Source organism: Macaca nemestrina, chromosome X (assembly GCF_043159975.1).
Source record: "Macaca nemestrina isolate mMacNem1 chromosome X, mMacNem.hap1, whole genome shotgun sequence".
NCBI classification, from domain to species: Eukaryota; Metazoa; Chordata; class Mammalia; order Primates; family Cercopithecidae; genus Macaca; species Macaca nemestrina.
In genome coordinates, this window is record NC_092145.1 from 5,063,364 (window position 1) to 5,085,100 (window position 21,737).

Sequence of the window (21,737 nt, forward strand, 5' to 3'; positions counted from 1 at the left end):
TAGCCAGCGTTGCCCCCCTTTTAATAGGTACCCCAGATAAGTTACCTCCGACTTGCAGATCTGAGCCTTTGTTGCTGAGGCTCGGTAGCCTAGCTCCCCCAGAGTTTTTAAGAGGTCCTCAGTCCCTTGAACACAAGTTTCCGGGGATCTGGCTGCTATTAAGAGATTATTAACATATTGCAAAAGAGTTATTTCAGGGTGTTGCCGCCGGTACTCACCCAGATTTTCATGAAGGGCTTCATTGAACAGGGTTGGCGAGTTCTTGAACCCTTGTGGCAGCCTGGTCCGTGTTAGCTGACCGTTGATGCCCCTCTCAGGATCCGTCCATTGAAATGCAAAGAGTCCTTGACTTTTGGGAGCCAGAGGAAGGCTGAAGAAAGCATCTTTTAGATCAAGAACGGTATACCACTGTTTTTCGGGATGTAAAGCACTCAGAAGGGTGTATGGATTGGGCACAGTGGGATGTATGTCCATGACCCTTTTATTAACTTCTCTTAAATCCTGTACTGGCCTGTAGTCCGTACTGTTGGGTTTACGAACAGGTAACAGTGGAGTATTCCAGGATGAGTGGCAAGCCCGTAGGACTCCCTGGTCTAGGAGTCGGCGGATATGGGGCGTAATTCCTTCTCTTGCCTCCAGGGGCATAGGATATTGCCGAACCCGAACTGGGTCCGTCCCTGGCTTAACTTCCACAAATATGGCAGGTCGATGTTTAGCTAGCCCTAAGCCCCCAGTTTCTGCCCACGCTTCAGGGAAACGCTGGAGCCAAGAGTCAATTTCCTGATCGGGGGGCTTTTGCTCTTGATGGAGTCTGTACTTATCTTCTAAGGTGACAGGATAGATATTGGCCTGTTTTGGGAATCAGTTATCTTGGGCCCTTCTGGCTCAAAGTGGATTTGGGCCCCTATTTTTGTCAGCAAGTCCCTCCCTAGTAGAGGGCAGGGGCTCTCTGGGATGACTAGGAAGGAATAGGAGACTTTTCCCGTTCCTAAGTCTACAGTCCTCTGGGTTGTCCAGGAGTATTTTTTGATGCCTGTGGCCCCGTGCACCCAGGATGTTTTCTTAGACATTTTTCCAATTGGTTTTGTTAGGACTGAGCGTTCTGCCCCAGTATCAACCAAGAAGCGAACTGGGGACCTCTCCACTTGCAAAGTTACCCTGGGTTCGGGGAGGGGGTCCGAACCCCGTCTTCCCTAGTCAGAGTCCTGGGTAACGAGTACGGAGGTAGGGTTAGCTGGTCTCCGTTTCTTTGGGCAGTCTTTAATCCAGTGACCATGTTCCTTGCAATAAGCACACTGATCCTTTTCTAATCCTTGCCTAGAGCCTTGCTTTGTCTGCTTTCTGCTTTGGCCATTCCCTGCCTGGGGGAAAGCTGCTACTAAAACTTTGGTCATTTCTTTGGTTGCCTTGAACTGTTTTTCTTCTGGAGTATCCCTATTATTATAAACTCTCTGGGCCATCTGAAGGAGGTCCTGAATCTGCTTTCCCTCTAAACCTTTTAATTTCTGGAGTTTTCTTCTAATATCTGATGCTGCCTGGTTTACAAAGGACATTACTACCGCAGCCTGATTTTCCGGTGCTTCCGGGTCCATAGGGGTATACTGTCTGAAAGCTTCCATTAATCTCTCTAAATACACAGCGGGGCTTTCTGTTTTACCTTGTAACACAGAATATACTTTAGCCAAATTGGTGGGCTTGCGAGCTGCAGCCCGGAGACCCGCCATTAGAGTCTGGCGATAAATGAGCAGTCGTCCCCTACCTTCTGCCGTGTTGTAGTCCCATCTGGGCCGGGTTAAAGGAAAAGCCGCGTTAATGAGGTCAGGATTTGCAGTTGGCTGGCCGTCATCTCCTGGAACCAGCTTTCTGGCCTCAACTTGGATTATTTCCCGCTCCTCCGTTGTGAACAGGATTCGGAGGAGCTGTTGACAGTCATCCCAGGTTGGCTGGTGAGTAAACATGACACTGTCTAACAACGAGGTTAGATCTTTGGGATTATCGGAGAACCGAGCATTTTGGGACTTCTAATTGTATAAATCACTAGTGGAAAAAGGCCAATACATGAGACGGGAGAGCCCGGTATCATCGAGCGATCCTATTTCTCTGAGAGGCAGGGCTACGGTGGAGTCAGGGAGTCGGGAAGCTTGGTCCCGCAGTACGCGGCCTTGCGTTCGGCCGGCCGGCCCCCCCGGGTTACTTTCGCTCTCGGCTGCTTCCACTTCTCGGTTTCCCTCTACGGAAGCACCACCCTGGGGGACTGGGTCCTGCGGGATAAGGTGCGGATATGGTGGGGGAAGTGTGGGTTCTAACGTTAGGGGGTCCTGGCTGTCTGGCAGCACAGGGGCCGAGGGAGCAGAGGGAGTCCTTTGTCTTGTAGGTCGCATTACTAGGACCTTGCAAGGCTCAAGGATGAATGGAGTTATCCAGGACGGTGGGTCTTCCACAAGATTTTGCCACACTAGAATATAAGGAATTTGATCAGGATGTCCTGACTGCCCTGGCAGGAAAATCTTAGTTTTTACTTTAGTAATAATAGAGAGACAGAAAGTTCCTTCGGAGGGCCACCCTACGCCGAAAGAGGGCCACTCCGAACGGCAGAAAGTAACTAGCTTTCCCTTCTTTAGTTCTACGCTTAAGTTACGCCCCCGAGCCTTCACATCCTTAAAATTGGTAACAAGGAGTGAGAGCGGCGTGCTCTGGTTGTTGCCCATCTTTGGACTGCTCCTACAAAGAGAAGGAGGGACGAAAATGAGTGTGAAGCAGAGGGGAGTATCCGACAGGTCCGGTCCTGGAAGGGGAAGAAAAGGTTTTATGTTTCGTTTTGGACTTACACTTAACACTTAACAATAACGGACAGACAGTGAGAAACGATGAGCCTTCGCGAGCGCGTGTCGGACTTCCGACCTGAGTCAGACGGGGCAACCAAGGATGGAGGCCCCCAGATGGGCACTGGGGGACGTCTCCCACCAGTCCCGAGTGGCTGTCTTTTAGCGCGTCCGCCAAGACCATGCCACTTATAAAACAGACCAATACAGATTACAGATTACGGATTTCGCGAAATTTCAGGGAGACAGACAGAGACAAAGACAGAGACAGTGACAAAGCCGGCTTACCTACAGATTAAGATCCATTGACTTGGGGGTCTGGTGGGCTTGGGGGAAATCCCGGACGAGCCCCCATTTGTTATGCCCAGACCGTTTATTCCCCGAAGAAGACCACCAGAGTCCAGAGTCAAAGCTAAGCAGCAAGGATCTTTATTACAGGTTCGAACCTGGAACTCTCCCTCGCTCGTGAAACGAGACGGGCAGGAGAGCTCCCCTACTGAGCTCCGAGCAGTGTTATATAGTCTAAGAAAAGTGGGCATAGAGTTATTATACAAATCAGATATATGATTGGCTAGTGTTTGAACAAGGCGATTTGGCTAACTATGATTGGTTCCCGCCATTTCTGATATTTTGGTTCAGACTTTGAGGCGGGAGAGCAGGTTTATGGCAGCAAGAGTTTATCTTACTTAAACACGTCTTGTGACCTTGCCTCAGAACTTACGAAATCTCTGGTATGTGCAAAACAAAATCTCTGGTACGTGCAGAAAACCAGGTACTCACAGAACTTACGAAATCTCTGGTATGTGCAAAGATTAGAGAGCAGAACAAGGGTGTAGCGGGTGGGGGGCGGGTACACATCTATCTTTGTGTCCTTTCAATTCCTTTTTAAATGTTTGGTAGAATTCAGCAATTAAGACTTCTGGTTCCAGAATTTTATTTGTGGGAAGTTTTTGGTTACTGACTCAATCTCTTGCTATAAGTCTAGTCAGATTTTCTATTTCTTCTCGAGTCAGTTTAGCTAGTTGTGTTTTAATAGGAAGTTATCTGTTTCATCTAGGTTATTGAATTTATTTGGATTATAATTGTTCAAGATACTCCTTTCTAATTTTTTATTTCTCTAAGGTTGGTAATAATGTCCTCTCATTCCTGAAATTAGCAATTTGGGTCTTCTCTCTTTATCTTGGTAGGTCTGCTACAGTTTATCAATTTTGTTGATCTTAAGAGATCTTTCCTCTTTTGTTCTTTATTTTTCTCTTCTCTCTTTCATTTTATTTCTGCTATAATCTTTGGTGTTTTCTTCCTCTGCCTGCTTTAGGTTTAGTTTGCTCTTCTTTTTCTAGTTACTCTTTAAAATTGTTGTATAGGTTTTATTTTATAATAATGAACTTAACTCTGCAATCCAGCTAGACGTGGAAGGGAATAAGGAAAATATGGAACCCAAAGAGCTGCAGTGAGTGCACAAAGATTATAGGATATTGAGAGCAAATGGGATTGAGGGGTGCTCTCTTGAGCTACAGAAGAAATAGTCTGGTGGTTAAGATAAAACAGGTCAAATGTATTAGAGTTGTCCACATTTAGCAATGGTGATCTTCTTGCTGGTCTTGCCATTCCTAGACCCAAAGTGCTCCATGGCTTCTGTGGCATTCATGGCCTCTTTGACCTTGCCAAAGACCACATACCTGCCATTCAACCACTCAGTCTTGGCAGTGGAGATGAAAAACTGGGAACCATTTGTATTCGATCTACCATTTGCTGTGGGCCAGATATCAGGACCTGTATGCTTCAGGTTGAAGTTCTCATCATCAAGTTTCTCCTGGTAGTTAGATTTGCCACCATTACTGTTAGGGCATGTGAAGTCACCACCCTAGCACATAAACCCTGGAATAATTCTAGGAAAGTAAGAACCCTTATAACCAAATCCTTTCTCTCCAGTGCTCAGAGCATGAAAGTTTCCTGCTGTCTTTGGAACTTGTCTGCAAACAGTTTGAAGGAGACCTGGCCCAAGGACTCACCCTAGACAGCGACGATGTCGAAGAACACAGTGGACTTGACCAGGGTTGACGGTGGCAGTGTCTGCAAAGCCTTCTTTTTCTAGTTTATTAATGTGAAAGTTTAGGTTATCAATTTGAGATCTTTCTTTTTTTGATGTAGGCGTTTACAGCTATAAATTTCCCTCTGAGCACTGCTTTCAGTGTAACACACAAGTTTTGGTATGTTGTGTTTTCATTTTCATTGATCTCAAAGTATTTCATAATTTCCCTTGTGATTTTTTTTGACCTATTTGTTGTTTAGGAGTGTGCTCTTTAATTTCCATGTAATTGTGAATTTTCCAAATACCCTTCTGAAACTGATCTCTACTTTCATTCTGTTGTGCTGAAGAACATAATTTGTATGGCTTCAGTCTTTTTAAGTTTATTGAGATTTATTTTGTAACCTACATATGGTCTACCTTGAAGAATGTTTCACATGCACTTGAGTAGAATGTGTATTTTGTTATTGGGTGGTGTGTTCTATAGGTGTCTGTTAGGTCTAGTTGGTTTATAAAGTTGTTCAAGTCATATATATGTATCTGCCTAATTGTTTCTTCTGTGATTGAAAAGAAGATATTGAAATTTCCAACTATTATTGTTAAATCATCTGTTCTCTTCAATTTTGTAATTTTTTGCTTCATGTATTTTGGGGCTGTGTTGTTAGGTGTATATATATTTAAAATTATTATGTCTTCCTCTTGGATTGATCCTTTCATCATTATAAATAATTATAAATTGTCACTCTTTGACTCCATTAACAAGTTTTGTTATAATGTAAATCTTATCTGATATTAGTATAGCTACTCCAGCTCTCTTATGGTTATTGTTGGCATAGTATATCTTCTTCCATCCTTTTACTTTCAACTTATGTTTTTTAGAGATGGGGTCTTGCTTTGTTGCCCAGCCTGGAGTACAGTGGCTATTCACAGGCATAATCATAGTGCACTAGAGCCTCAAACTTATGGGCTTAAGCAATTCTCCTCCCTGATACTCCCAAGTGGCTAGGACTATAGGCACATGACAGTACACCTGACCTCAACTGATTTCTATTTTTGCTGTTTGTTTTCTGAATAGTCAATAATTATTGAGTACTAGCTGTATTCAAAGCTAAACCTGTTTCACCTTTGCCTTTCCCATTCCTTAAATTGTTTTCTCTGATATTTCCACTAGTGAGAATATGTACAACATAGTCTTGATGTTTATGAAAAGAGACTATTGGAAAAACCTCATGCACATTGTATAATTCTTGTGAAAGTTATCTACAATTTTAAAGGAATATGGTTGAGTTCAAAGACCTAATATTTCCAATAGTAGCCACACTTATATAAAATATTGTGTGCATATGTTGTAACCACTTTCAGTTTATGAAATACTCCCATATTCCACTAAGAATGTAACCTTAGTCTATCCCTCAGCAGGATTATTTATGTTTAAAGTGCCAGGTTGATAGTTGTGGAACCAAGGCTTGGAGACCTTAAGGATCATGCTCAGGCTGTGGAACTCCCTGGAGCATGTGTCATCTCCAGCAGATCTGGGCACAAGCCCAGGTTCAGTAATCACCAGGTCACATGTGAGACCATGTCCACCTTACCACCCTCAGCCTCCAAAGAAAAGTGAGCTGAACTCATCTCATTTAAACCTATATCATTTTGTCATCCTTTTCAGTATGATTCTCTGGAGCTCCTAGATAGAGGGGCCTCAAGGACCAAGACAAGGATATTCTACTCACAATGTGACTTCCCCAAGTCATAGAGTAGCTGCTGTGTTTTGTTACTAAATGTGCTCCCCTTGCTGTCCTCCCTCTCCCTTTTAGAGCCATGGGATCACACCACCACCACCACAACCAATAGGCCAGGAATCACCAGAGCTCCAGCAAAACCTCCAGGTAATGTGGCTGCCTTAAGGAGGGCAGTGAGGAAGGGCCCTCTGGAGTTCCCTCTGGGGTAGCATGCAAGTGAACTACCTATAGTTTTAAGACCCATGTGTGCAGAAATAACCAAGGCGTCCATGTGAACACTGAGTTTAACTTAATGGAGTGCATACCTGGCTGATCACTATGCCTTCTGTGTTTTTTATGAAAAGTCCTGCCTGGGAAAATTTCAAGAGGAAAATGCATTTGGACTTCTTCCCCTTTTTAGCCATTTCATTTTCTAAAATCAGGGAAAATGTAATTGTTTAGGTTTTATGAAGCTGATCAAGCATTTTCTTTAGGCAGATGGAACATTTTGGAATGGCATTTATTTTACAGTGTCATCTTTCAGTAAAGGATTTTGGGACCTGGTTCTTCTTAACAACTCTTTCCTGTTGTCACTTGACCCTCTCTTCAGATGGGCCATTTTACCATTTAGACATCTTCACTGATGTAAAGAAAAACGTGACTGTGTGGCTGGCTTCCCAGTCATTGCTCCCATTCAGCAACTTGTTACCAGTGGTCGGGGGCATGATAATAGGTTCTGTGCAGTAGAGAGCTACCTTTCTTCTGAAGAGACAGTGATGATCCAAGAAAGTCACTGCTGCTTTATGATTTGCCCTCATTTCTTCACATTTCCACATTCAAAGGGGTGCTTCATGACCACATGACCTCTCCCTTTTGGTTGTCCTGTTTATGGACTCTGTGTACCTGGTTTTGAATTTTGGGTTAATACCTACAATCAGTAAGTATATTGTTAAAATGGTCTGACTGCTAGCCTAAGCAGAGCATACCTACGAATATAAATTAATTGCAAAACTGGTGGTATTCTGCAAAGTCGGAAAGTAGTAACTTTTTCTATCCTGCAGATATTTTCATTATCAATGTCTGTACACAGAATCGGATTCCAATATAAGTCTCTTTGTCTTAACCCATTGTTAGTACTGATCAGTTGACCCCATGGGCATTTTGCTTATTTTGGAATCTTATACCCAGTTGTTAATCAGTTGGCTGTTTCTTTTATGTTTTGGGGCCCACTGAAGGTAGTGGATTTGACTTGGCTGATGCTTTCGATGATCAAGATAATGGCCGCAGGAAACCGGGTATAGGAGGAAGAGGTAAGTCCTTGCTGGTTGAAACTACTACAGGATTCTGTCTCATTAATTACAATATCCCACAGAGCCAGAGTCAGTCTGGGCTTGGCGGAGCTGGAGGCACTTGAAGCCAGTGGAGAACCCTATAACAGTAGTTCTCAAACCTTTTTTGTCTCGGGACTCCCCAAATCATTGAGATCTCAAGAGATTTTTGTTTATGTGGGTCACGTTTACCAATGCTCATCATCTTAGAATTTAAAACTGAAAGACTTTATTAATCTAAAATGAACAACATTAAACCCGTACATTTAACATACATAACATTTTTATGAGAAATAACTATGCTTGACGAGACAAAAACTTGTATTGAGGAGAATGGCATGATGTTACATTTTTGCAGATTTCTCTCATGTCTGGCTGGATGGAAGTAGCTGGATTCTCACAGGCACTTTATTCCATCGCGAGATGTTGTTTTGGTTGAAGTATATGAAGGAAATCTGGCCTCACACCCATACTCAGGGGGGAAAGGGAGGAATATTTTCACAGACTTTTCAGATCTTTGTGGATAATCTTGGATAGGACACCAAAACTTGGCCCCAACAAAAGCAGTTGTTTCTTACAGGTTAAGCATAGTGTGGAGTGTGAAACTCTATCAGTACACTTTCCACACTTGGTTCCGTGGGACTCTTTTGTCCTTTCAATGGATCTTTTACCCATTCATGGTTTTGTAACATTGCATGTTGGTCATTTGGAAAATATTAGTGCCTTGAGGTTTTTCGAGCTTCCAAGTAATGCCATGCGTCATTGTGTAAAACTGAAAGTCATATTTGTTCATATCATCACCCATCTCATTTCAAAAAAAATGTATTGGGGAAACTGTTAAACTCACAGTGGTAGAGAAAGATGTTTTTGAAGTTCTAACTTTTCCTTGAAATCTTATCATTGGCAACAAGTACCATGAGTGGCTTTCTTTAAATTGACAGACTCGTTCATTTTCAAGAAAACATCTAACAGACATTCAAGTTGGCAAAACCATAGTTAGTTTAAAAAAAACTTTAAATATTGATTAAGTACTCTTCAAGTCACTTTTTCAAGTAAAAAAATCTTCTTTGAGAGGAATGGCTCATACTGCCTAGAATGGAAATAATCACATAAGTTGTTTTTTTCATGTCAACTTTTGTATTTCCGTGTGCCACATAAATGCTTGAAATGTACTTCCTGTTTTGTTAGAGAATATTAAAAGGTCATGCTCTAATACAATTAAAAAATTTTCAACTTCCTCATGTTAGTTTTCCAGTGTTGCTGAACATACTATCATAAACTTAGTAGCTAAAACAGTGTTCAATTATTTTCTAGGTTTCCCTGCACTGCTGAAGTTCAGTCATTTAAGTGTCAAAACTTTTTTGACAAAATGACCCTTGATTCTCAACTTTCTCTTTACCTACTTTTTAAAAATTAAACTTTCATTTTTAGATAATCATTGATTCATGTGTAGTTATAAGAAATAATAGAGAAGGACCCCTTGTACCCTTCACCCAGTTTCCCCTAATAGCAACATCTTGAAAATTGTACTCTACTATCATAGCCATATGTTGACATAGATATAATCTATGCATTTATTCAAATTTCCTAGTTTTGTTTGCACTCACGTGTGTGTGTGTCTTCTCTGCACTTTTATCACGTGTGTAGGTTTGTGTATCTATCATCACAGTCAGATACAAACAGTTCCATCTCCGTAAGTATGCCATGGTTACATTTTATAACCACACCCACCTTCCTACAATTTTATTTCCCCTTCCCCATCCCTTTCCTAATCTCTGGCAACCATTGATCTGTTTTCCATTTGTAAAATGTTGTCATTTCATGACATTCAGTTTTGGGGGAGGCAAAAAGAAAAGTTGTATTTAAAAAATGTTATGTAAATATAATTATAAAGTAGGCAACCCTTTGGAATTGGCCTTTTTCATGTATAATTCAGTTGGCATCCATTCATATTGTTGGGTGTATCAGTTGCTCATTCATTCTTATTGCCAAGGAGTATTCCATGGGATGGATGTACCACAGTTTGTTTACTTGATGTATTGAAGCCAGTTTTGGCTATTATGAACAAGGCTGCTGTAAACTCTCATGCATAGTATTTTTGTGTGAACATAAATTTCTCTCTCTTTATGAGTAAATGCCCAAGAGTGCGATGACTGGATCACATGGTTGTTACATGTTTAGTTTTATAAGAAATGATCAGTTTTCCATGAAGGTTGTAATATTTTGCAATCCCTAAAGCATTGTGTCAGTGCCATTTTCTCTGTATCTTCACCAGTATTTGGGCTATCACTATTTCTGTTTTAGTCATTTTATAAGTGTGTGGTAATATCTTGTTGTGGTTTAGTTTGCATTTCTCTGGCTAATGATATTGAACACCTTTTCATGTATTCGTTTGCCATCCGTATATCCTATTCAGTGGAATGTCTGTTCATGTCTTTGGTCCATTTTCTAATTAGATTTTTTGTTTTTCTTACTACTGAGTTTGAGAGTTCCTTAAATATTGTAGACATTTGTCCTTAGTCAGATATGTGGTTTGCAAATACTTTCTTCCATTCTGTAGCTTGTCTTTTCATCCTCTTAACAGAGTCTTTTGCAGAAGTTTTAGATTTTGATGATGTCTAGTTTGTCAATTTTTCCTTTTATCGATCGTACTTATTTTTTTTTGCCCAAGACAGGGTCTCACTCTGTTTCCCAGGCTGCAGTGCAGTGGCATGATCATGGTTCACTGCAGCCTTGACCTTACGGGCTCAAGTGATCCTCCCCCCTCAGCTTCCCAAGTAGCTGGGACTATAGTTGCGCACTACCACACCTGGCTAATTTTTGTATTTTTTGCAGAGATAGGGTCTCACTGTGCTGCCCGGGCTGGTCTTGAACTCCGGGCTCAAGCCATCTACCCATCTTAGCCCCCCAAAGTGCTAGGATTACAGGCATGAACCACTGCACTCGGCCTGGATCGTGCTTTTGATGCCAAATCTAAGAACAAGATCTTTGTCTATACCTAGGTTTTATAGATTTTCTCCTGTGTTTTTTTTCCTGAAACTTCACTTGCTTGCCCGTGAATGTCTAATTGTTCTAGGACCATTTGTTAAAAAGACTATCTGCCCGTTGAATTGCTTTTGAGCCTTAAAAAAATCATTTGGAATATAACTGTTTTTGTTGCACTTGGTATCCTTATATTTTGTTGAGGAATTTTGCATCTATATTACTAACAGAAATAGGTTTGTAGTTTTTTGTGTGATATCTTTGTCTGGTTTTGATATCAGTACACTACTGATTTCATTGGCTTATTTAGGTAGTGTTGTCTCCTCTTATTTTCTGGAAGAGTTGCTGAAGAATTGCTGTTAATTATTTAAATATTTTATAGAATTTATCAGTGAAGGCATATGACTCTGGGCTTTTCTTTTGGGAAAGTTTTTTGTATTATTCTATCTATTATAGATCTATTCAGATTTTCTATTTCCTTTTAAAATTTTTTATTTATTTATTTTTTTGATGCTCTATACCTTCAGAGAATCTTCTCTAGTAACAAACTGTGGAAATGACCCCTGAAAGTAGAATCTTAAGTCTCTTTTATTGCAGTCACCTTCATGGGCGTGAAGTGGTGTCTTATTGTCTTATTGTGGTTTTGATGTGCATTTCCCTAATGCTAATGAAATCAAGCATCTTTTCATGTGCTTTATTGAATATTGCTTATGTTTTTTGGAGAAATGTCTATTCAAATCCTTTGTCCATTTTAAATTGGGTTATTGTGTTTTTATTGGTGAGTTTCAGTTTTATTTTTATTTTGTTTTATTTAATTTAATAGAGACAGGATCTCACCATGCTGCCTAAGCTGGTATTGCACTCGTGGGCTCAGGTAATGCTCCTGCCTCAGCCTCCCAAAGTGCTGGGATTACAAGGCATGAGCCACCACACCTGGCCAGATTTTCTCTTTCTTCTTGGGTCAACTTCAGTAGTTTGTATCTTTCTAGGAGTTTGTCCATTTCATCTAGGCTGTCCAATTTATTGGCATACTTCTGTCAATGATATTCCCTTAAAATCCTTTTCATTTCTATTAGGTCATTAGTGATATCCTCTCTTTCATTTCTGATTTCAGTAATGAGTCTTCTGTCCTTTTCTTTGTCAGTCTTGCTAAAGGTTTGTCAATTTTGTTGATCTTTTCAAAAACCATCTTTGGTTTTTATAGACTTTATTGTTCTTCTGTTACTTATTTCATTTGTTTCTACTAGAGATGGGGTTTCACCATGTTGGCCAGGCTGGTCTCTTGGCCAGGCTGTTCTCAAACTCCTAACCTCATGATCTGCCCACCATGATCTCCCAAAGTGCTGGGATTACAGGCATGGGCCACCGTGCCTGGCGAGATCTTTGTTTTTTGTTTAGGTTGGCATTTATTGCTATAAAGTTCTCTCTCAGGACTGCTTTTGCTGCATCTCATAAGTTTTGGTATGTTGTGTTTCTATTTTTATTTGTGTCAAGAATTTTTTTGATTTCCCTTTTGATTTCTTCTTTGACCCATTGGTTGCTCAGGAGAATGTTGTTTAATTTCTACACATTTGTGAATTTTCCAATTCTCTGTTAACTTCTAGTTTTGTACCATCATGGGTGGAAAAGACACTTGATTTGATTTCAGTCTTGTTAAATTTGTTAAGACCTTTTCTGTGACCTAACATGTGACCTGGAGAATGTTCCATGTGTGCTTGAAAAGAATGTGTATTCTGCTGCTGTTGGATAGAATGTTTTGTATATGTCTGTTAGGTCCATTTGGTCTAGAGTGTTGTCCTGGCCCACTGTTTCTTTATTGATTTTCCTGTCTGGATGACCTGTCCGTTGTTGAAAATGTAATATTTTCATCTTCTTAACCGGGTCTTTTACAGAGGAAATGTTTTAATTTTCACAAGGCAGGTGTATCAGTTTTTCTTTTTATGGAACGTGGCTTTGTTGTCAGTTGTGTGAACTCTTTACCAAGCTCTCAGTCCCAAAGATTTTTTTATGTTTTCTTTTGAAGTTTCATAACTTTAAGTAAAGACGATCACCCATTTTGAGCTCTTTTTTTTTTTTTTTTTTTTTTTTTTTTTTTTTTTTTTTTTTGATACGGAGTCTCGCTCTGTCGCCCAGGCTGGAGTGCAGTGGCGCGATCTCGGCTCACTGCAAGCTCCGCCTCCCAGGTTCACGCCATTCTCCTGCCTCAGCCTCCCGAGTAGCTGAGACTACAGGCGCCCACAACCGCGCCCGGCTAATTTTTTGTATTTTTAGTAGAGACGGGGTTTCACCGTGGTCTCGATCTCCTGACCTTGTGATCCGCCCGCCTCGGCCTCCCAAAGTGCTGGGATTACAGGCGTGAGCCACCGCGCCCGGCCTTGAGCTCATTTTTAATAAGGTGTGCGGATTAGGTTGAGATTCATTGTTTTTACCTATTGATGCCCAGTTTGTTCAGCTTTACCTATTGATGCCCACTCCAGCACCATTTGTTCAAAAGGCTATGCTTTATCACATTGCTTTTGTACCTTTATCAAGAATCACTTGAGTGTATTTGGGGTCTTTTTGCGCTCTTCATTCTGTTCGATTGATCTGTGTGTCTGTCCCTCAGCCACTGTTCTGATTACTATAACTATAAATTCAGCTTTAATATTGGTTAGAGTAATTTGTTCCACTTTATTCTGCTTTGTCAAGTTCTTTTAAGGCTCTTCTAGGGCCTGTGCCTTTCCATATAATTTTAGATTAAGTTTGTCTTTGCCTAGTCTAGAAAAAATCTTACTGGGATTATGATAGGATGTGTATTAAACATAGATCCGTTTTGGGACAGTTGACATTTTTACTTTGTGGAGTCTTCTAATCCATGAATACAGTATGTCTCTCAACTGATTTATGTCTTCTTTGATGTCTTTTCTTGAGAACACTGTAATTTTTGGTATAGAGGATCCCGTACATGTTTAAATGTATGTTTAAATATTTTCTTTTCTAGCCGGGCGTGGTGGCTTACGCCTGTAATCCCAGCACTTTAGGAGGCCGAGGCGGGCAGATTACGAGGTCAGGAGTTCAAGACCAGCCTGACCAACATGGTGAAACCCAGTCTCTAATAAAAATTTAAAAATTAGTGGGCCGTGGTGGCACGCACCTGTAATCCCACCTACTCAGGAGGCTGAGGCAGGAGAATCGCTTGAACTCGGAAGGTGGAGTTTGCAGTGAGCCGAGATCACGCTATTGCACTCCAGCCTGGGTGACAAAGTGAGTCTCTGTCTCAGAAAAAAAAAAAAAGGCCAGGTGTGGTGGCTCATGCCTGTAATCCCAGCACTTTGGGAGGCTAGGCGGGCAGATCACAAGGTCACGAGATTAAGACCATCCTGGCTGACATGGTGAAGCCCCATCTCTACTAAAAATACAAAAAATTAGCCAGGTGTGGTGGTGGGTGCCTGTAGTCCCAGCTACTCAGGAGACTGAGGCAGGAGAATGGCGTGAACCTGGGAGGCAGAGCTTGCAGTTAGCCAAGATCGCACCACTGCACTCCAGCCTGGGCGACAGAGGGAGACTCCATCTCAAAAAAAAAAATTGTCTTTTCTTTTTTTTGAGACTGAGTCTTGCTCTGCTGCCCAGGCTGAAGTGCAGTGGCATGATCTCGTCTCACTGCAGCCTCCACCTCCCCAGCTCAAGCAAGATTCTCCCACCTCAGCCTCCCAAGTAGCTGGGACTACAGGCACATACCACCACACCTGGCTAATTTTTGTATTTTAATAAAGATGGGGTTTCACCATGTTGCCCAGGTTTCAAACTCCTGAGCTCAGGTGATCTGCCCGCTTTGTCCTCTTAAAGTGCTGGCATTATAGGCGTGAGCCACTGTCCCATCCTAAATATTTTCTTTGGAGCAATTGTGAATGGCAGTGTCTTTTTAATTTTGGGTTTAATATGTTCACTACTATTATATGTGATCGATATTATTGATCTTGTATCCTGAGACCTTGCTGAACTCCCTTATTAGTTATAGGAATTTTTTGTAGATTTCTTGGAATTTTCTATGTACCCGATCATGTCATCTGCAAACAGAAACATATATAGTTCTTCCTTTCCAATCTGTATATATTTTTTCATGTTGCAATGCTAGACATTTCAGTACCATGTTAAATAAGAGTGGTAAGAGTGATGTCCTTGCTCTGTTTCAGACCTTAGAGAAAGAGCGTTTAGTCTTTCACCATTAAGTCTGCTGATAGCTATACGTGTTTTCTAGATGTTCTTTATGAAGTTGAGATAGTTCCCCTTTATATCTAATTTGCTGAAAGTATTTTTTTTTCCATAAATGGGTGTTAGATTTTTTCATGTCCATTGATATGATTTGTCTTCTTTGGCCTGTTGACAGAGTAGATTACATTGATTGATTTTCAAGTATTGATCCAGCTTGCCTGACTGGAATAAATTCAATTTTTCATGCTGTTTAATTCTCTTTATGCATTCTACTATGTTTGCTAATATTTTGTTGACGATTTGGCATGTAAATTGATGAGAGACATTAGTGTGTGTGTGTGTGTGTGTATATATATATATATATATATATATATTTTTTTTTTAAATATGGTCTTGATATAGTTTGGCTCTGTGTCCCCACCCAGATCTCATCTCGAATTGTAATCCCCAGGTGTCTAGGGAGGGACCTGGTGGAAGGTGATTGGATCATAGGGATGGTTCCCCATGCTGTTCTCATGATAGTAAGTGAGTTCTCACGAGAGCTGATGATTTTTAAAGTGTTTGGCAGTTCCCGCTTTGCTCCTCTCTCTCTCCTGCCACCTTGTGAAGATGCCTATCTCCCCTTTGCCTTCCACTATAATTGTAAATTTTCTGAGGCCTCCCCAGCCATGAGGAACTGTAAGTCAATTAAACCTCTTTTCTTTATAAATTATCCTGTCTCAGGCAGTATCTTTATATCAGTGTGAAAATGGACTAATACAGGTCTTTATCTGTGTTTGTTACCAGGGTAATACTGGCCTTACAAAATGAATGGGGAAGAAATTTCTTCCTGTCTCCTTTCTGGAAGAGATTGTATACAATTGGTGTTAATTCCTTTTTAAATGTTTGGTAGAATTCTCCAGGTAAATCACCAAGTCCTGGAGGTTTCTTTTTTTTAGGAGACTTTAATTGAATTAATTAATGGTTATAGGAATATTCAGGTTGTGTATTTCATCTAGGTTGAGGTTTGTTTTTTGTTGTTGTTGTTGTTGTTGTTTTTTTGAGACGAAGTTTCACTTTTGTTGCCCAAGCTGGAGTGCAAAGGCGTGATCTCGGCTCACCACAACCTCCGCCTCCCAGGTTTAAGTGAATCTCCTGCCTCAGCCTCCCGAGTAGCTGGGATTACAGGCATGCACCACCACACCTGGCTAATTTTATATTTTTAGTAGTGACGGGGTTTCTCCATGTTGGTCAGGCTGATCTCGAACTCCTGACTCAGGTGTGATCCACCCACCCAAAGTACTGGGATTACAGGTGTGAGCCTCCGTGCCCGGCTGAGTTTTTTATTATTGTGGTAAGCATACATATAAAATTTACTGTTTTAACCATTTTTAAGTTGTATAATTCAGTGGTACTTAGTAGACATTTGCCTCTCCATTAGTATTTCCTGGGCATTGGATCTGGGACCCCCTGCAAATACCAAAATCCTTTGATGCTCAATTCTCTGATATGAAATGGCATAGTATTTGCATATAACCCACACATATCCTCCCATATAGTTTAAATCATTTCCAGATTACTTATAATACCTAATATAGTATAATGCTGTATGGTTATTATACTGCATTTTTAAAATTTATATTATTTTTATAGTTGTATTACTTTTTGTTTTTGGTTCTTTGAATATTTTGATCCATGATTGGTCAAACACATGGTTCTGGATGCGGAACCTATGGATATGGAGGCTCATCGGTATTCACAATGTTGTGCAGCTATTACCATGATCATTTCCAAAAGTTTTTCATCAGCCCAGTTAGAATCCCTATGCTCATACAACAGTAACTCCTCATTTCTCCTTACTCCTAGCCCCTGGTAACCTCTATTATACTTTCTGTCTCTGAGAATTTGCCCATTCTAGGTACCTCTTATAAGCAGAATTGCACAAGATTTGTTCTTTTGTGTCTGGTTTATTTCACTTAATATAATGTTTTCCAGGTTTTTTCATGTTGCGGCATGTACCAGAGTTTCTTTCTTTTAAGGCTGAATAATATTGCATTATATGTATATACCATATTTTGTTTATCCATTTATATGTTGATGGCCATTTGTGTTGTTTCCACCTTTTAGCTGTTGTGAATAATGCTGTTAGGAACATTGGCGTACAGATATCTGTTAGAGTCTCTGCTTTCAATTCATTTGGGTATGGACCTAGAAGTGGAATTGCTGGATCATATGGGAACTCTGTTTCACATTTTGAGGAAGTGCCAAACTGTTTTCCACAGCAGCTGCACCATTTTACATTCCCACCAGCAATATACCAGGGTTCCAATTTCTTCATGTCCACACCAATACTTGTAATTTTTCATTTTTCTTTTAATAATAGCCATCCTAATGGGTGCAAACTGGTATCTCATTGCAGTTTTTATTTGATATCCCTAATGACTAATGACACTGAGCATCTTTTCATGTGCTTATTGGTCATTTGTATATCTTCTTTGAAGATATGTCTATTCAAGTCCTTTGCCCATTTTAAAACCGTTTTTTTTGTTTGTTTTTGTTTTTTCCCTTTTTTTTTTTTTTTTTTTTTGAGACAGGGTCTTGCTTTGTCACCCAGTCTGGAGTGCAGTGGTATGATCTCAGCTTACTGCAACCTCCACCTCCAGGCTCAAGCAATCCTCCTACTTCAGCCTCCTGAGGAGGTGGGACTACAGGTGTGCCACCACACCTGTCTAATTTTTGTGTGTGTGTGTGTGTTTTGTTTTTTTGGTTTTTTTTTGGTGGAGACAGGATTTCACCATGTTGTCCAGGCTGGTCTTGAACTTCTGGACTCAAGTAATCCACCCGCCTCAGCCTCCCAAAGTTCTGGGATTACAAGCATGAGCCACTTTGCCTAGCCTTAAATATCAGGGTTTTTGTTGTTGTTGACTTGTGTAAGTTCTTTATATAGTGTGGATATTAATCCCTTATTGGATGTAAGATTTGTAAATATTTTCTCCCAAGAGAGTAAAAAGAGTTATCTTTTTACTCTCTTGAGGTTGTCCTTTGATGCACAAAAGTTTTTAATTTTAGACTGGGCGTGGTGGCACATGCCTATAATCCCAGCACTTTGGGATGCCAAAGCAGGTGGATGGCTTGAGCCCAGGAGTTTGAGGCCAGCCTTGCCAACATGGGGCAACCCTGTCTGTACAAAAAATACAAAAATTAGCTGGGCATGGTGGCGTAAGCCTGTAGTCCTAGCTACTCAGGAGGCTAAGATAAGAAGATCACTTGAGTCTGGAAGGCGGAGGTTCCAGTGAGTGGCATGATTGTGCCACTGCGCTCCAGCCAGCTTGGTTGACAGAGTGAGACCCTGTCTCAAAAATTTTTAAATTTTGATGAAGATCAGTTTATTTATTTTGTTTTTGTTGTTGATGTTGCCTGTGCTTTTGGTATCATATCCAGGAAATCATCTTCAAATCCAATATCATGAAACGTTTTTGTAATGTTTTCTCCTGAGAGTTTTATAGTTTTAGCTTTTATATTTAGTTCTTTGAACTATTTCTTTTTTTCATGCCACCATGTCTAAGAATCTTCTATCTATTTTGAGTTAATTTTTGTATATAGTATAGGTCAGGGTCCAAAGTCATTCCTTTGCATGTGGATATCCAATTTTCCCAGCACCATTAGTTGAAAAGACTGTCCTTTCCCCCATCTAATGGTCTTGACATACTGTTGAGAATCTAGTGACCAAGGGTTTATATCTGGGCTTGCTTGCTTCCTTCCTTCCTCCTTTCTCTTCCCTTTTCCTTTCCTTTCTCCCCTTTCCCTCCCTCCCTCCCTGCCTCCCTCCCTCCCTCCCTCCCTCCCTCCCTCCCTTCCTTCCTTTTGCCTCCCTCCCTCCCTTCCTTCCTTCCTTCTTCCCTCCCTCCCTCTCTTCTCCTTTTTTTTTTTTTTTTTTTTGACAGGGTCTCACTCTGTCGCCCAAGCTGGTGTATAGTGGTGTGATCACGGCTCACTCCAGCCTCCACCTGGGCTGAAGCAATCTTTCCATCTCAGCCTCTCAAGTAGCTGGAACCACAGGTGCATGTCACCACACTTGGCTAATTTTTTTGTATTTTTTGTAGAGATGGGATTTCACTATGTTGCCAGACTGGTCTTGAGCTCCTGGGCTCAAGCAGTGTACCTGCCTCAGCCTCCCAAAGTGCTGAGATTACAGGTGTGAGCCACTGCACCCGGCCTATTTCTGGGCTTCCTAATATATTTCATGGGTTTGTATGTCTGTTATTGATGTCAGTACCACACGTGTTGTGATATTTGTAGTTTTGTAGTAAATTTAAAAATCAGGAAGTGTGAATCTTCTATGTTCTTTTTCTAGATTGTTTTGGCTGTTTGAGGTTCCTTGAAATTCCGTGTGAATTTTAGGATGAATTTGTCTATTTCCGCAACAAATGTCATTGGGATTTTGGTAGAGATTCCATTGGATCTGTAGATTGCTTTAGATAGTATGCATTGCCATTTTAACAATTTAGCATCTTCTAATCCATGAACACAGGATTAGGTTGTATTTTGGTAGTTGGTGGTTTTTGAGAAATTGGTCTGTTTCTTCCAAGTTGTCAAATATGTGAGCTAAAAAAGTTCATATTATTCCATTATTATTCTTTTACTGGTTGCAAGATCTATAATGTCCCATTTCAGTCCTTTTATTGGCATATCATCTTTTTTAACTTTTATGTTTGTTACTAAGGCTAGAGGTTTATCCCTTTTTACTATATAAATAAGCTTTTGGTTTTATTATTATTTTTTTTTTTTAGTATTGCATTCCTATTTTCAATTTCATGGATCTCTGCTCTTGTGTGTATTATTTCTATCTGCTTGCTTTGGTTTTGTTTTTCTAGTGTCTAGCTAGCTTCTTTTTCTAGCATCTCGAATTAGTAACTTGGGTTATTTATTTGAGGCTTTTCTTGATATCTAACTTATGCATTGAATACTGTAAACTTCTTTCTGCACTGCTTTAGATCCCGTGTATTTTGCTATATTGTGTTTTCATTTTCACACAGTTCTATGTATTTTAAAAAATTTCCTTTGAAACTTTTTCTTTGACCCTTGTTTTATTTAGAAGTATGTTGTTTAATATCCAAATGTTTAGAGATTTTCTTGTTTTCTATTGTTTCTTCTCTGTTTCTAATTTGAATTAAGTATTTAATGATACCTCTCTGCATAATTTCAATACTTTTAACTTTGTTGAAGTTTATTTCTTGGTTCATAATATGATCTCAGGCGAATATTCTGTGAGTGGTTAAACAATTGTTTACTCTGCTGTGATTGGCTGGTGTGTCCTGTTGTGCCGATTAAGTCCCATTGGTTGATTATTGTTCACTTCTTCAATATCCTTGTAGATTTTCTGTCTAGTAATTCTACCAGTTGCTGTGAGTCCCCAACTATAAATGTGTGTTTGCTTATTTCTCCTTTTAGCTCTATCAGGTTTTACTTAATGTGTCTAGACACTCTATTGTTAGGTGCACACACTTTCAGGATGATTATGTCTTCCTGCTAGATTGGTCCTTTTATCATTTTGTAATATCCCTCTTTATTCTATCTGAGAACTGTTGGGTCATGACTTGACTTACTGTATTGTTTTTGTACTTTCTTTGCAGAAGATTCAGACCTGCATTTCTTTGATCCACAGACAACACCGAAGGTCTATCAAAAAATGATAGGCAATACATTTTAAATGTCCCTAGGCAGTTTGGATATCACATTATTGCTCTGTAAAACTCATTTAGGTTTTTTTCCCCACATACATTGCTGTTTCTCTCCCAGGTACTTGCTGTATATAGCACTATCTTTGTCTTTTCCGTCTATTAACTTCAATAGTGAGAACAGTTACAGCACAGTCTTCTAAAGTTCAAGAAAAGAATCAATTGGAAAATGTATGAATGCCATCTGTGTAATTGGTGTGAAAGAAGTCCATATTTGAAAGGAATCTGGTTGAGCCCAGAGACCTAATGTTTATAACAGTAACCACAGTTTTATAAAATTATATATATGTGTGTTGTAACCACTTGCTGTGTATAAGATACTAAAACAGTTCACTGGGAATGCAACCTCAATCTGTCCATCCCTGGGCAGGATTAGCTATAGTTCAAGTGCCAGGTTGACAGTGGTGGAACCAAGGCTTGGAGCTCTCAAGCACTTGTGCTCAAACTCTAGAACTCCTCAGTCCATGTGGTCGTCTCTCACAGATCCGGGCTCAAGTCCCAGCTTTACCACTTACCTGGCCACATGTGGGACTATGTCTGCCTCATAACCCCCATCCCCTGAAGAAAAGTGAACAGAACCCATGTCATTGAAGCCTTTTATATCTCCTTGTCATCCATCTCAAAGTGATTATTTAGAGGTGCTATAGGAGCCTCAAGGACCAAGACAAGAATATTCATGATGTAACTTCCCTGAGACATGAATGGCTGCTACATTTTGTTCCTAAATGTGCTCCCTTTACTGTCCTCTCTTCCGCTTTTAGAGAAATGGAACCAGGTAACCACCACGACCAAGAGGCCAGTAACCACCAGAGCTCCAGCAAATACTTTAGGTAAGGAGGCCGCTCTGAGGAGAGCAGTAAGGGAAGGATCCCATGGGGCTCCCTCTGAGACAGGATCCAAATGAGCTACCCATAGATGAACTAATTGAGTATTTCTTTTATTTTGGGATC

General features: G+C 40.4%; 1 protein-coding gene across 5 annotated transcripts in view; it reads left to right on the forward strand.

The window, feature by feature from the left end:
• The window catches only part of LOC105495892 (CD99 molecule like 2), a 126,790-nt gene that overhangs the window by 79,536 nt on the left and 25,517 nt on the right, over window positions 1-21,737 (forward strand). For 3 of the 5 annotated variants that reach the window (XM_011765800.3, XM_011765798.2, XM_011765799.2), the window contains exons 3-5: window positions 6,666-6,737; window positions 7,805-7,879; window positions 21,549-21,617. In XM_011765800.3, the coding sequence (XP_011764102.1) occupies window positions 6,666-6,737; window positions 7,805-7,879; window positions 21,549-21,617 (216 nt within the window). The remainder of the gene's footprint in view (window positions 1-6,665; window positions 6,738-7,804; window positions 7,880-21,548; window positions 21,618-21,737) is intronic. The other 2 variants (XM_011765801.2, XM_011765802.2) reach the window with 1 other exon arrangement.